At 31.6% G+C, this 13,760-nt stretch overlaps 1 protein-coding gene across 5 annotated transcripts in view; it reads right to left on the reverse strand.

Moving 5' to 3' along the window:
• The window catches only part of VPS13C (vacuolar protein sorting 13 homolog C), a 170,011-nt gene that overhangs the window by 7,847 nt on the left and 148,404 nt on the right, over positions 1 to 13,760 (reverse strand). For 2 of the 5 annotated variants that reach the window (XM_088797257.1, XM_088797256.1), the window contains 7 exons: positions 13,075 to 13,188; positions 12,236 to 12,311; positions 11,698 to 11,861; positions 10,131 to 10,176; positions 8,026 to 8,149; positions 7,364 to 7,478; positions 2,428 to 2,516 (listed from right to left, as the gene is read on the reverse strand). In XM_088797257.1, the coding sequence (XP_088653383.1) occupies positions 2,428 to 2,516; positions 7,364 to 7,478; positions 8,026 to 8,149; positions 10,131 to 10,176; positions 11,698 to 11,861; positions 12,236 to 12,311; positions 13,075 to 13,188 (728 nt within the window). Of the gene's footprint in view, positions 1 to 2,427; positions 2,517 to 6,480; positions 6,653 to 7,363; positions 7,479 to 8,025; positions 8,150 to 10,130; positions 10,177 to 11,697; positions 11,862 to 12,235; positions 12,312 to 13,074; positions 13,189 to 13,760 lie in introns of those variants that run through there. The other 3 variants (XM_088797260.1, XM_088797259.1, XR_016020863.1) reach the window with 2 other exon arrangements.

The raw sequence follows: 13,760 nt of genomic DNA on the forward strand, positions 1-13,760 counted from the left end.
CAAAACAGGAGAAAGGACACTCCCCATATTTTGTTAATTGTATGTATAACACTGATACAATCTTTCTGATAAAACAACTTGGCAATTTAGAAAGGACCTCAAAAAGCTTCACAACTTTAAATCAGCAATCCCACTGTTAAGTATTTATACTAAGGAAATAACTATAGAAAAAAAATACTTAGCTGCAAAGATGTGTTTATAATACTACTGCATTGACATGGAGAAAATTAAATGTCAAAAAGTTAGGCATCATTTGAATAAATTAATTATAGTATATCCATAAATACAATATTATGTAGTCATTAAGAATCATGTCAAAGAATATTTAATGGCTTGGGAAGATGATTACAATATACTGTTAGGTGAAAAACCTAGGTTAATTAAATGTACATACTGCATTTTCTGTATATAGTTTTTATAAAATACATATACTGCAAAAATCTGATGTACCAGCTCTATATCTGGATGACAGGATTGCTATTAAAGGCTACTTTTAGCAGTTATCATATAATTTATCATTCAAACCAGAACATTTTTAAGAAAGGGATAGCTACTAATAATTGCATTCAGACAAAAAGTACTAACCAGCTCTGTACTGGGTGAACCACAGCTTTAGTTCTTTTCAGCTTCTTAATTCTCATCTGTATCAGGGGTGGGCAAACTATGGTCTGCTTTAGTAAATAAAATTTTACTGGAACACAGCCACCCCGTTCATTTACATATTGTTCAAGGCTGTTATCCTACTACAAGGGCAGAGTTGAGTACAGATGGGAAACATGAGCTGGCCCTTGAAGCCTAAATATTTATTATCTGGCCCTTTAAAGAAATTTTGTTGACTCCCAATCTATGATCTATATTCTCTATAATGAATAAACATAACTTTAGCAATAAAAGAGTTAATTATTTTAAATGCTAATTTTGGAAGAAATGCTATTTTTATGTAACATTAAAGGTCAAACAGATCAGCATAATGATAACTATTTCAAAGAAATTCTTGTTAGAAAGAGTCTAGTAAAGCGACAAGGAGACTAAGTCATTATACTGGTCAGGAATATTATTTTCCTAATTGCCTCCTGAAAAGCTCTATAAGTGAATAGATTTAAAATTATCATGATTTTTCCATTTACTTGAAGAAAACCCAAATGTATAATGTATTAATATGTACAGTAATATTCCCACAAAATGCCTAATCAAACAAGTACCAAGATATTAAGTATTACCAAAAACAAACAAAAAACACCTGATTTCCACTGCCCAGTGTTGAATTACATAAAAGGTACACAATTTTAAAATGAATTAACACACTTATTGCAGCTAAGTACAATATATAATACAAATAAACACTGATTTGGTCTAATCTTATGGACATAAAATTATAAAAATAAATGATTACTTGTCAAATCCGCAAAAACTGCTTTTTAGATTGTTTTGTGAGTATTTTCATTTCTTAATTAATTGGCAGATCAGCTGACTGGTTAACTCTCTCTTTAAAAAGGCTTGTAGGTTTAAGTCTGAGTCCTGTCATTTTAGCTTTCCTTTCTCTCCTTCCCATCCAAATATATTTAAATGCAGTAGCAAGAAACGTAATACAGACTTTGCCTACTGTAATTACTCTGCCTTAGTCCTAGAAAAATACGTAACTTAAAAAGTTTTGAAAATTATTAATCTATAATTGTCATTTTGGAATAAGTGATGTAGGGTAAATATCAGGTAAAAAAACATAGTAGTTTAGTTAAAGTTCTTGTATTTAGAAAAATTGCCTACCATTGCCAAAATACTTAGGAAAAACTGAAAAGAAAAAAAACATACAGAAATAATATGATCCTTTTAAAAAGGTAGCTAAATCGTCCAAAATAAAACATAGTGAGAAAAAGTGATTCATGAATTCACCCTCCATAACTGGATTCATAATTCATATGTAACAGTATCACTATTGCACTTACGAAGTCTATTCTAGATCCCATCTCTTAGTAGTTGTGTAAGTTGGATAAGCCCCTAAACCACGCTGAATCTCAGTTTCAGCATCACAAAAATGAGAGGATCAGAACAAATGATCTCAAAGGTCCTATCCAGGACCTATCCGGTTGGCTCAGTTGGTTAGAGCATGAGCTCATAACACCAAGGTCGCCAGTTCGATTCCCACATGGGCCAGTGAGCTACGCCCTCCACAACTAGATTGAAAACAATGACTTGTCTTGGAGCTGATGGGTCCTGGAAACACACACTGTTCCCAAATAAAAAAATAAAATAAAATAAAAACAAAAAACAATCAAAGGACAAATCCAGATCTGTGTTTCTATGATTCTATGAAACAAACATTTTGCAGTTGGAATGTAGTTCTTCACATCCTCTGCCATTTTAGTCTTCAAAATTCTTAAGATCTATATAATTTGCAACTGAGAAAATTTCATTTGAAGTTATTAATACCTATTTGTAACCATAAGGATTGTCCTCTTGTTTCCAGAAATAGTGCAGTGGTATTGGTAAGTCTCTCCTTCTAACTTTTTGATATGATTCTGGGGGAAAAAAAAAAAAAAAACAAGAGTAAAGATTTGGGTAGGATGTGCATCCAAATAGTATTTGTAATACTCTGTTAGCTAATTATAATAACAATGCTAGTTAGGAAAAATATCGTTAGAAACAAAAGCACAGTTCTGCATATTCACACATGAAGCTAGAAAAACATTCATAGCATGTTTGTAAATTAACTTCCAGTGTGCCTTAAAAGACAAATTAGTATTAAATGCTTACTAAGTGATCTTCTAGTAAAATATATTTCAATCTTTAATAACTTAGAAATTTTAGAATATCTACTAGAAATAGTCACACATTTTCATTCATGAGAATATGATATATGCTAATATAAAACTGGGACATTAACATTATAGGGGTTCTTAACCTGTGGTTCATGGAAGCACCTTGGGAGGGCTATGAACCACCAAAATAAAATACAAAATTTTGAAAATGTGGTTCTGTAACTTCTTTCACAGGATGGTTCATATTTTACATCAGATTTTTTTAAAGGGTCTGTGATCCCTCTCAACAGTTAAGAACCACTGATTTTACACAGAAGTAGATACACATAATAAAATCCAAGATAACTGATATTTAATGTTTTTGAGTATTTAATCTTATAGATTAAACATGCATGAGAAGTATATGTATGTATTAAATTATGCTCCTGACAGAAAATAAAATTTAATGATAATATTACTACAAACATGAATTTCTAAGTTTTCAAATAGCTGGTACAATTTATTGCTAAAGACAATTACAAACATAAAATAATTCAAGTATAAATAGTAATACATCAAAATACATCTATTTCCTTTCCTAACTATCTCAAAACGATTGTGACTTGAATTAGTCAACACATTAAAAACCACAAAAGTTATTTTTATAATGAATGCTAATGAAATATTATTGACATTATCTATAATGCATGATTAAAGATCAGATATATGAAAACACAGAACATAAACTAATAAATAATGAGTAAGACCTTAACATTTTATAGCCAAGAATACAACACCAATAGTACGAAAAAGATAATATAACCAATAATAATCACAAGCAAAGAAAGCACACTTATTATTTCAATGTTTAAATACATGTTTTTTTAAAGGTCCTTGATTCCCAGTCATTCTTTCACAATTATGAAAGGCCATGAACAAAGATAAATCCCCAAAGAACTGGGGTCTCATCTTCAGAATGAGTCTCAGAGAGAAGTGGAGTTTAACAGTCACTTGCTTTACATCTTGCCTGCATGAATTAGCTAAACAAAATCTTTTAACATTTATAAGTTAATTCCTTTAATAAAGAGAAAATGAGAAATGAATATAATTGTTCAGTAGTACACTTATTTTCAGCTTTGAAATGTGAATATGTTAAAATATTTAGATTTAAGATGCACTGTACAAGAAATACTACCCACTTCCCATTTTTTATGCATTTTCATTTGTTATTAGGCTGTTGCTATCTTTAAACCATTGAAAGCTCTTAAATTATGATTTATCATCATAATATATTATAGAAACCTTGTTTTCAGCATTACTAAACTCCACTACACTCTAAGATTCAGATTAAGATATTCAGTCACTGATGGCTGCAGGAGACCAGATTAGTTAATAAAATATTCATTCTCCCTTCCCAAAATGCAACTTGAAGAATTTACAATATTTAGCAAAAGCATTTAACTTTTTCAAGTAAATTCTAAGGAAATAATACAAGATATGAAAAAGCAATGTGTAGAACAATGTTTATCACAGCATTATTACTGTTATTGAAGTAACAGAAACAAATTAATGTCCAGGACTGGGAATGGTTAAATGCACAATATAAGGTTACCTCAATAGATGTTAGTGAAAGAATTAAGAATTAAGCATTTCTATGAACATGAAAAAATATACTTAAAATGAAAAAGCAAGAAAGAACATTTTAAACATTCTATGTTCATAAGTATGTGAACCCAGATGGACTATATCATATATCATATATATGTGTATAAATATATATGTATATATTATATGTATATATGTACATGTATAAACAGTAATTGTCCTAGGAGAGGACAACCAGAAGAATATATCCTATAAAACCACAATATATGATTTAGTAACTTTCAAAGCTGAGCATTAAATTAAAGAATACAGAGCAATACTCAGGAGAAAAAGAAAATGGAGTAAGTCAAAAGATTCCCAAATAAATTATTTAGAATGTACTCATATTACAATAAGGGCAAACAGGATATAATTTTACACTCTAGCGCTCTTTAATATTTACACATTTTGTTATACTTGGTCTCTTAAGGACAGGAGTCTTATTTCTTTTGTTTATCTAGCACAGTCTAGATAATCAATAAATACATCATACATAACTGATTATAGCAAGATGGACAAGGGATGAAACAGCCTGAATGTCTAATTATCCATGCCTACACTGTCATCCATGAAAAAAAAAATCACCAAGTCCTCTCACTAATGTACAATCATTTTATTTCTTCCAGTAACTATAAATACTTAAAAGTTTAAAAGGTTATGTGATATCTTAACACAAACTAATGAGTCAGGCAAGATAAGTATATTTATCTAAAATAACAAAAAGCTTCTTGAAGTTTTGTGCTTACTGACAAGCAGTTATAAAAAGGAAAACCACAAGGAAAAGTTAATAATATAAAGAGCTAAACAAAAAGTAAACAACTCTTAAAGAAAAAACTTTTTCACAAGTTATACAATTTCCCAAGTCAAGTCTCAATAAAACCACAATATATCCAGGAAAATTAAAAATCATTATTTTTACCTAAGAAGGAAGGGTAATTATTGGTAAGGATTTAAGACAGCATCTTGAATTAGTTATTGTGCTTGCTTCTTATAGAAACTGGACATTTGATGACACTTTTGTCAACCCTCAATTATGTCGGAACAAGAAAAGTGTCAGCTACAATTTTAGGCTGGGTTTTGGATGTCATTCTTTTTGCTTTAAAGTGCTGTTTCAAATATGAAGCATTTATTATTTTGATACTATAGTTTTAAAAAACATAATCCAAATGACCAGTTGTACGTTAACAGTTTCATTCTTTTCAAATGTACATTAAATCTAAGTTTATACCTTGGTTTCAATTTTGGAGGGGAAAATGAAAATTGCTAGATAAGATGCTGTTAAATCAAATTAAACATTTCTATCATTTATAAAAAAGAAATTAAAACATAAATTATTTTGAAAATTAACTATGGGGACATTAATTTCAAAATGATAATTTATAACTATTTTTGTTTTCATTAAGATAATGAATCCTCTCTTCGGTCCTAAAAGCAAAAAGGTTGGTTTTTAACAATAACGATACCTATAAATTCAAGTGCCACATAAGTAATTTGACTAATTACATGTTCAGCTTCTATTTATATGAATTCAAACTAATTATGAAATAAGAATTAGCAACAAGGAGATTGAATTTTTGAAAAGTATAAATGCTAAAGGCTGACAATGTATGTAATTATAAAATTATTGTCATTTATCTAGCAAGAGTACTGAGGTTAAAAAATAAAAGGGAGATCAAGGGAACATATTCTCAAAATTCATGTGCTAACTCTTATTTGAGGTCTAAAGACAGACCGAGAGCAACTGATACTTCAGGTATTAAAACAAAGGCCGCAGTTAATAGTTCTTTAACATGAGTAAACTTAGGGTGATTTGTGAAACACAGTCATTGTAATTCCATTATCAGGACTCACAAACAAGAATACATAATATATTGGACATAATAATTTTCCTTTAAAAAACTTTACCTGAAATGCACATGAATACCATAAGAAAAGACAAAATTTTCAAAATGATAGTAAGAGTGTATGCTTCTGAGCTCAATAAAGTCTTTCACCAACTAAATGGTGAAGAGAGGTGATCCTTGAATCTTTTATATTGATCTCTTACTCCTGTACAATATTACCAGGAATACCACCATTGTTATTTGTAGTCTAGTCACTACCATAAAAAGTTCAGACAGAGGTGAAAGTTGTAAAGACTATGTCATTAAAATGGACTCTCAGTCTAAATAAATCAAAGACAGTCTATTTTTAATACCACAGTTTGATTTGATTTTTAAGGATGAAATCAGTAGTAGTATAGGAGACATTTACTCCTGTATTTCCAGTTCTTGCTGTGTAGGCAGAAAAAGAAAGAAAATAAAGTTAGAAGCATGCAAAATAATAAAATGTAATCACACATAATACAAACCATAGGCAATAACAATGAAGAGTCATTTCATTTTAAAGTAAAAGTAGGAAAACACTAATAAATTTATTTAGAGGGAAAGCTAGTCATGGGAGTGTATTTATATACGTATATATTATTTAAATACAGTAAAGTTAAAACTGAAATAAAAGTCAATTAAAAAAACCTTTGAAAGTTTTATAAGGTTTAAAAAGATTTTAATTGTACATAATCTTTTTTTTTCTCTCCTCCAACTTCTGTTTACCTGAATGAATCTAGATTTAGAATAGTCCCAATAAATTAATTTGGTTTGGAGAAAAGGAAGCAGTGACATTCCAATAATTAGCTACAAAGTGGGAGACCGAAGTTAACAAGGTTAACTAAATGAGCTAACAAATAATAATAAAGCCTATGGCTTCTTTTAATATTAACCTTTCTGTATAAAAAAGCTTTGCTCCTGTGCAGAAAAAAATTACCAGTTATTCCCATTTAATACATTATAATAAAATAATCAAATTCTACTCTACAAACCATGTTCCCTGTGTAATCCCTAAAGAAGTTCATAAATCAGGAATTTTAAAAACCGTCCATGAAATCCTGATCCTAGAAATCTTTAAAATTAAATTTCTTTCATGACCATGAAGAACAGAATTTATACCTCAAATAAGTCATAGCCCTCAGATTTCCGTCTGTCATATGGGCGAATGATGCCATCTTCATGGATCAGGCGAGGGGGACGGAGGCTGGACACTTCCTCAGTTGATTCTGCTGCCCTGCATAAGGAAGCAGAATAAGTATAAGAAAATATGTGAGACTCTTTCAAAATAATACATACATACATTGACGTATGTCTTACATTCTATATTATATCAATATTTGATGAAAACAATCAGAGTAATTTTAAATAACCTGCCCAAAATAATGCAACAGGTATTAAAAGCAAGTCTGTCTGACTCCAAGCTCCACCAACTTTTTTCAAAGAAACATCATACCAGTAAAGGCAGAGAGCAGGTTGTCCCCTCTTTGTATACTTGGTGTCCAGCACAGTGACTAGCATGTAGTAGACATCAATAAACATTTGTTGAATAAAAGAGAAATTCAGCCACAAAAAATGTTTCTTCCTACTCCTTTCTAGTGGCACTCTACCTTGTGAACCTATCATAGGTTTCAATTAGACTTTAAGATCCTTAAGAGCAAAGTATTTAACCTAACGTGTTTCCCCGAAAATAAGACCTAGACAAACCATCAGCTCTAATGTGTCTTTTGGAGCAAAAATTAGCACACAGACACATACCCTGCACACAGTGTATACTTTATTACCTCTGAATTCCTTGGAAAGTGCTGCTGGCCATATCTATGATTCCTCCAGTGGGACCAGCCACTGCACCCACAAGCCCTTTTCCAATTCCTTTAAAGAATCCAGCAGCTCCTTCCTTTTTGGCACCTTCAGAAAACCAAAGAGAATGAATGTATAAAGATATTTGAAAACAATCAAGTTTGAACAAAACAAAAGCTTGAGCCAAATGCTGAACTGTTTTACCCAGGAAGTTCCTAGAACTTAAGAGTTTTAAAGAAGTTAAATTTAATCATAACATGATAAAAAGTGTGTTAAAAATGCAAATTATTAGGCGCCATCCCAAATCTACTGAATCAGAAACTCTGGGAGTGGGGCCCAACAACCTGTTTTAGTAAACCCTCCAGGTAATCCTGCAGCAAGCTCCAGTTTTACAACTACTGATTCAGAAGTTTCGTCAGCGCCTATGACTAACTAGGAGGTCTGAGAACTGACCAGAAAAGATCTTCTGTTTAATGCCAACCATCAAGAGATATTTTAAACAGTGCACTTTTTAAAAAGTATAAGAACTTTATTGAAATATAATTCACAAACCACAGAATCTGCCGATTAACTGTATAAATTAAATGATTTTTAGTATACTCAGAGTTGTGTAACCATCACCACAATCAATTTTTAAAAATTTGTATCGTCTGAAAAAGAAACCCTGTGCCGATCAGCAATCACTCCCCATTTCCTCCAATCCTTCCCCACCCAATGCTGAGCAATTTACCTCATTGCTCCCCACCAGCCAGACCGAGGCAGCCACTACTTTACTTTCTAGCTCTATGGACTTGCCTATTCTGGACATTTCCTACAAATGGAATCATACAATATGTAGTATGTTGAACTGGCTTTTTCTACTTATAATCATGTTTTCAAGGTTAATCTACCTTGTGTTTGTACCAATACAAACAGTCCCCAACTTACAATGGTTGGAATTAAGTTTTTGACTTTACAATGGTATGAAAGCAGTATCCATTTAACAGAAACTGTAACTTCAAATTTTGAATTTTTTTATCTTTTCCTGGGCTAGCCTTACCCAGTACGATACATATTCCCTCATGATGCTGGAGAGCAGCCAGGCGAGCACATGAGTAAACAATCGATACTCTACAATGTAGTATTAGTGCATTTTCAACTTAGGATATTTTCATCTGACAATGGGTTTATCAGAATGTAACCCCATCATAAGTCGAGGAGCATTTGTACTTGATTTCCTTTAATAGCTGGATAATGTCTCATTGTATGAATATACCACATTTTGTTTATCCATGCATTAGTTGATAAACATTTGGGTTGCTGTTACATTCTGGCTATTATGAATAATGTTTCTATGAACATTTATGTACAAGTGTTTCAGCAAACATATGTTTTCAATTCTCTTAGGTATATAGCTAGGAGTGGAATTGCTAGGCCATATATAAAAACTTAGTGTTTATTTCCAGTTTTCCTAGCATCATTTGTTGAGAAGGCTATTCTCTCTCTATGGAATTATGTTGGCACCCTTGTCAGAGATCAATTGACCATCAATGTAAGGGTTTATTTCTGGAATCTCAATTCTATTTCATTGATCTATGTCTATCTGTATGCCAGTACCATACTGTCTTAGTTACTGTAACTTTATAGTAAGTTTTAAAATTGGATAGTGTAAGTCTTCCAACTTTGTTCTGTTTTTTTTTTTTTTTCCCAAGACTGTTTTGGCTATTTAGGGTCCTCTGAGTTCCCATATAAGTTTTAGAATCAGCTTGTCAATTTCTGTAAAAAAGCCAACTGGCATTTTGATAGATACTGCACCAAATAAAGTAATGTGCTTTTTAAAATAGGATAAAAAATTAGTCAACCTCTATCAAAGGTCCAAAGGAATCTAGTTTAACTATGGACCTGCTGAAAATAGCATTCAAAGTCTGAATTAGAGTCTACTACACAACCCCTCTACTTTCTAAGGAAAGTACTTTCATTAAACAATAATTTAGGACTATGAACATAAAATGAGAAATTCTCTCAAATACCTAGTAGCAATAACATTTAGTATGTTTACCATGCATCAACTCTTCAGACTTTGTACAAGAAGGAAACATTCTCTACCTACCTTCCACAGGTTTTGTTATTATTCCAGTCACTCCACCAACGACTCCCTGAAAGAGAAATCAATCATGAAGTCAAACTTGAACGCAAGATGCTTAATTTTAAATCAACCACTAGAGGTCTCTACAGACATACCAGAAAAAAACTTTTTTTTACAAAATGAGTATTTACAGAGGGTGCCAAAAAAACATATATACATCTTAAGAAAAGAAAAAACTGTATTAAAATTATGCTGATGGTAGCCACTTTGAGCACCTCATGTAATTGCAGAAGTCAAACGTGACTTGTATGCATCTTTTGTTATCAGTATAATATATTGAGTATTACAATTTTAATAGATTTTTCCTTTCTTAAAATGTGTATACATTTTTGTCACCCTCTATATATTTGATAATGTAAACATATATGTAAGTGAACACTCTGACTTTTAAAATATCATATCATACAAAATTTTAAATGAAAAGTCCCTTGTAGAAGTAAAAATTTGTAATAGGAAAAATAGCAAAGCAGGTGAAAAGATTCTACACCTAGCTCTAGAACCAATCAGCTATGTAACCATGGGTGGTTGATTCAGTCTTAAATCTCACTTTCTATATCAGTGAAATGAGTAAGTTGAGACAAATAATCCCTAATATCTACTTACAAATTTTAATGATTAAAAAAAAAAAATTAATGAGATTACTATATAATTTAGCAAAATTAAAATGAAGTGGAAAATTGAAAATAAAGGGATCTCTGAAGGATAGCAAATAACCTGACAAATAAAGCACTTTAGAGGAGATAACATACAATATTATAATAATATAAATCACTGGCACAAATACAAGTTACACTTTCCTGAAATTATTTACAAAATTACAATAGTACTATGTTTAAATATTCTTTTATTTTTTAATTAATTTTAGATGTTTATATATTATTAATAATTGTCAAGTAATGGTGGTAACTAAGACTACTTGAATATTATATAAACACAAAGAAAAAACACTGAAGGATACACACTCTGTTGAAATTAGATATCCCTGGGAAGAGGGAAGAGGTGATCAAAGAGTACTTGATAGCCTTACCTATAATGATTCCATTACTTATTAAAAGGAGAACTTATAAATTCTTACAATTACTTATGAGGAGAATATGCAAATATCACTTGTATCATTTTTAAAGTACTGGAAAGTAGTTCATGGTTTATACCACTTAACTTCTACACCTCCCTCCCACAGAAAAGGTCAATTGACAATGACCTGAAGAACTCCTCTTACCTCTAGTTACCATCATTTACCATATTTCTCGGCTTTATTTCTAACCCTTCCACACTACTACCAATCTGCCATCATTATTTCACTCCAATCCTAGTGCCAAACTAAATGTGCGATTTCAGGGATAGATCTGATGATGATAATGTGGAAGAAGATCAAAAAGGAAACAGGAAAGTCCACAATCTGTCACTACTGCTACTCTAACAGATCTTTATTCACAAGTAGTATTCCAAGTTTCAAACAAGCAGCTAGAGTATATATCCTAAAGTGTATACAAAAGTTGAGGGTTTCTTGAAGATTCAGCAAGAAACTTACGCGCAGGAAGCCCTTTCCTCCTCTGGCCAGGCTGTCTCCAAAATCTTTAGGCTGTCGACACATCTCTTCTCTCCTTTTTTGCTGATATTCCTTGTCCAATGTAATTGCTGCCAAACCTTTTCCAACAGAACCAGTGATTCGAGATACAACTCCTGCTGCACCACCTATCAAAAGGCCCAGAGAAGTAAAGTCATATTGTTTCTTTAAAAAGCATTAGCACTATACACACATACAATGGCTTAATACAGATGCTTAAAATTCTCATATGCAAAAATGCAGAAATTTATTTTTCTCATTTCCCATTTATCAAGAAGAATAAAACTATTTAAAGTACATGGATTCAACACTACAAAGACATACTAAAAAAAAAGGCAAGTCAGTCAGTGTTAAATTATTTTCCATTTAAGAACAAGAACACATCTTTTAAAAGGGAATATTAGAAAAGTGGCCTCTTTTTTATAAAACATAATTTGTTTTTCATAAGCAATGCATTTTATAATAATAAAAAACATCATATACACAAATACGTGATGCATACCTACTGTGTGTCCAAAGAGACTTCTTACCCCAATCACTAACCCCTCAGCAAATTCTTCAGAGCCTTGAACAGCACCCTGGCCAAAATAAAAAAGTATGCTATTTAAAATTTAAACAAGACTTTTAATCTAGTATTTCAGAGTTTCCTTGAAGATATATACAATCTGTAAAGATCCATAAACATTGTAATGACACAGCTTTTGCCCTCTAACAAATATTGATGGAACACCTACTATGTTTGAAGATATTTTCAACCCAAGTGATTTCAACATACCCTTTAAGATGAAAAACACTGGATAGGAGTATATCACTGGCCTCAGTCACAATCTGAAGTTGGCACCCCAGTACCAAGTTCCATCAGGCTGTTAAAGCAAGCTGCACTGGTAACAAATCTAAGAGCCCCCATAGTATTGAATCTCTTGTTCTCCTGTTTATTTTCTCTACTTTGTCCTAAACCCCTCACTACTTTGGGCTCCTAGATCCTTTCAATGGAGAACATGTTAGAGTAAGCTTGAATATGGAACAAAGTGAGCTTTGAATGCCCCATTAGTCCTTTCCATTACAGCCTTGAAATGGTCTTCTAGCAGTCTTCCTTACAACTACAATTAAATCCTGGAAAATGTGGACATGTTTTATTGCTCAGACAGTAGAAGTGCTCAATTAATTTTAAAATAATCTTTTAATGTCATCTCAAGTAATTTTAAATAAAAACATAACGTTGATATATTTTTATCTGAATATTATTCAGTTCCCAGGTAGTTAAAATATAAGTTATTTGTCATTAAAAGAATAGAACATCCATTTTTCTATAACTATACTTAAAATAAACAAAAGCAATACCTGGAAGGGTTCATAGAACAAAGCTTCAACTCCTTCAGACAGACCTCTAAGTAATCCAAATGGGTTTCCAAGTACATCCAAGCCCAATACGAGAACATACATCTGTTTCAAGAACTAAAAAAAAAAAAAGAAGAAAAAGAAAATCAGTTAAAAAGTAAATTAAGTCCTTTACAACCATTGGAGGAAACAATATAATGATACAATAGGAAAAAAGTGGAGTACTGATTAAATTAGGTTGTTAAAGGAAAGATATATAGAATAACCACCACGCTGGTCATTAATTATCTTGCACTATGTGCCAGGCATTATGCTAGTACTTTACATGAGGATTTCAAATTAGACAGAATTAGGATGAGGTATACTCTGCCACTGAGCAGTTATGTAACCTTGGACAAGTCCCTTAGTTTTTAGAGTCCTCAGTCTTCTCATCTGTAAAATGGGAGGCATATTATATTGACCCTGCATGACTGAGTATGCATATTAAATTCAGTAATTGTTACTTAGTTTTAATATTTTGTTTTTTTATCATTATTACTATGAAAGTAGATGGAGAATAATAATCAGAACAAAAAACAAATTAAAATATATGCCTATTTGAACATTTAATAAACATAATGTCTATACAAACCATAGGAGAAAGGACCTCCCAGCAGTGGAAGTAAAGGGAATGTCACCCTGGAGTACCA

The sequence above is a fragment of the Rhinolophus sinicus genome, chromosome 3 (assembly GCF_057876585.1).
Source record: "Rhinolophus sinicus isolate RSI-liver-muscle chromosome 3, RSI-T2T, whole genome shotgun sequence".
NCBI classification, from domain to species: domain Eukaryota; kingdom Metazoa; phylum Chordata; class Mammalia; order Chiroptera; family Rhinolophidae; genus Rhinolophus; species Rhinolophus sinicus.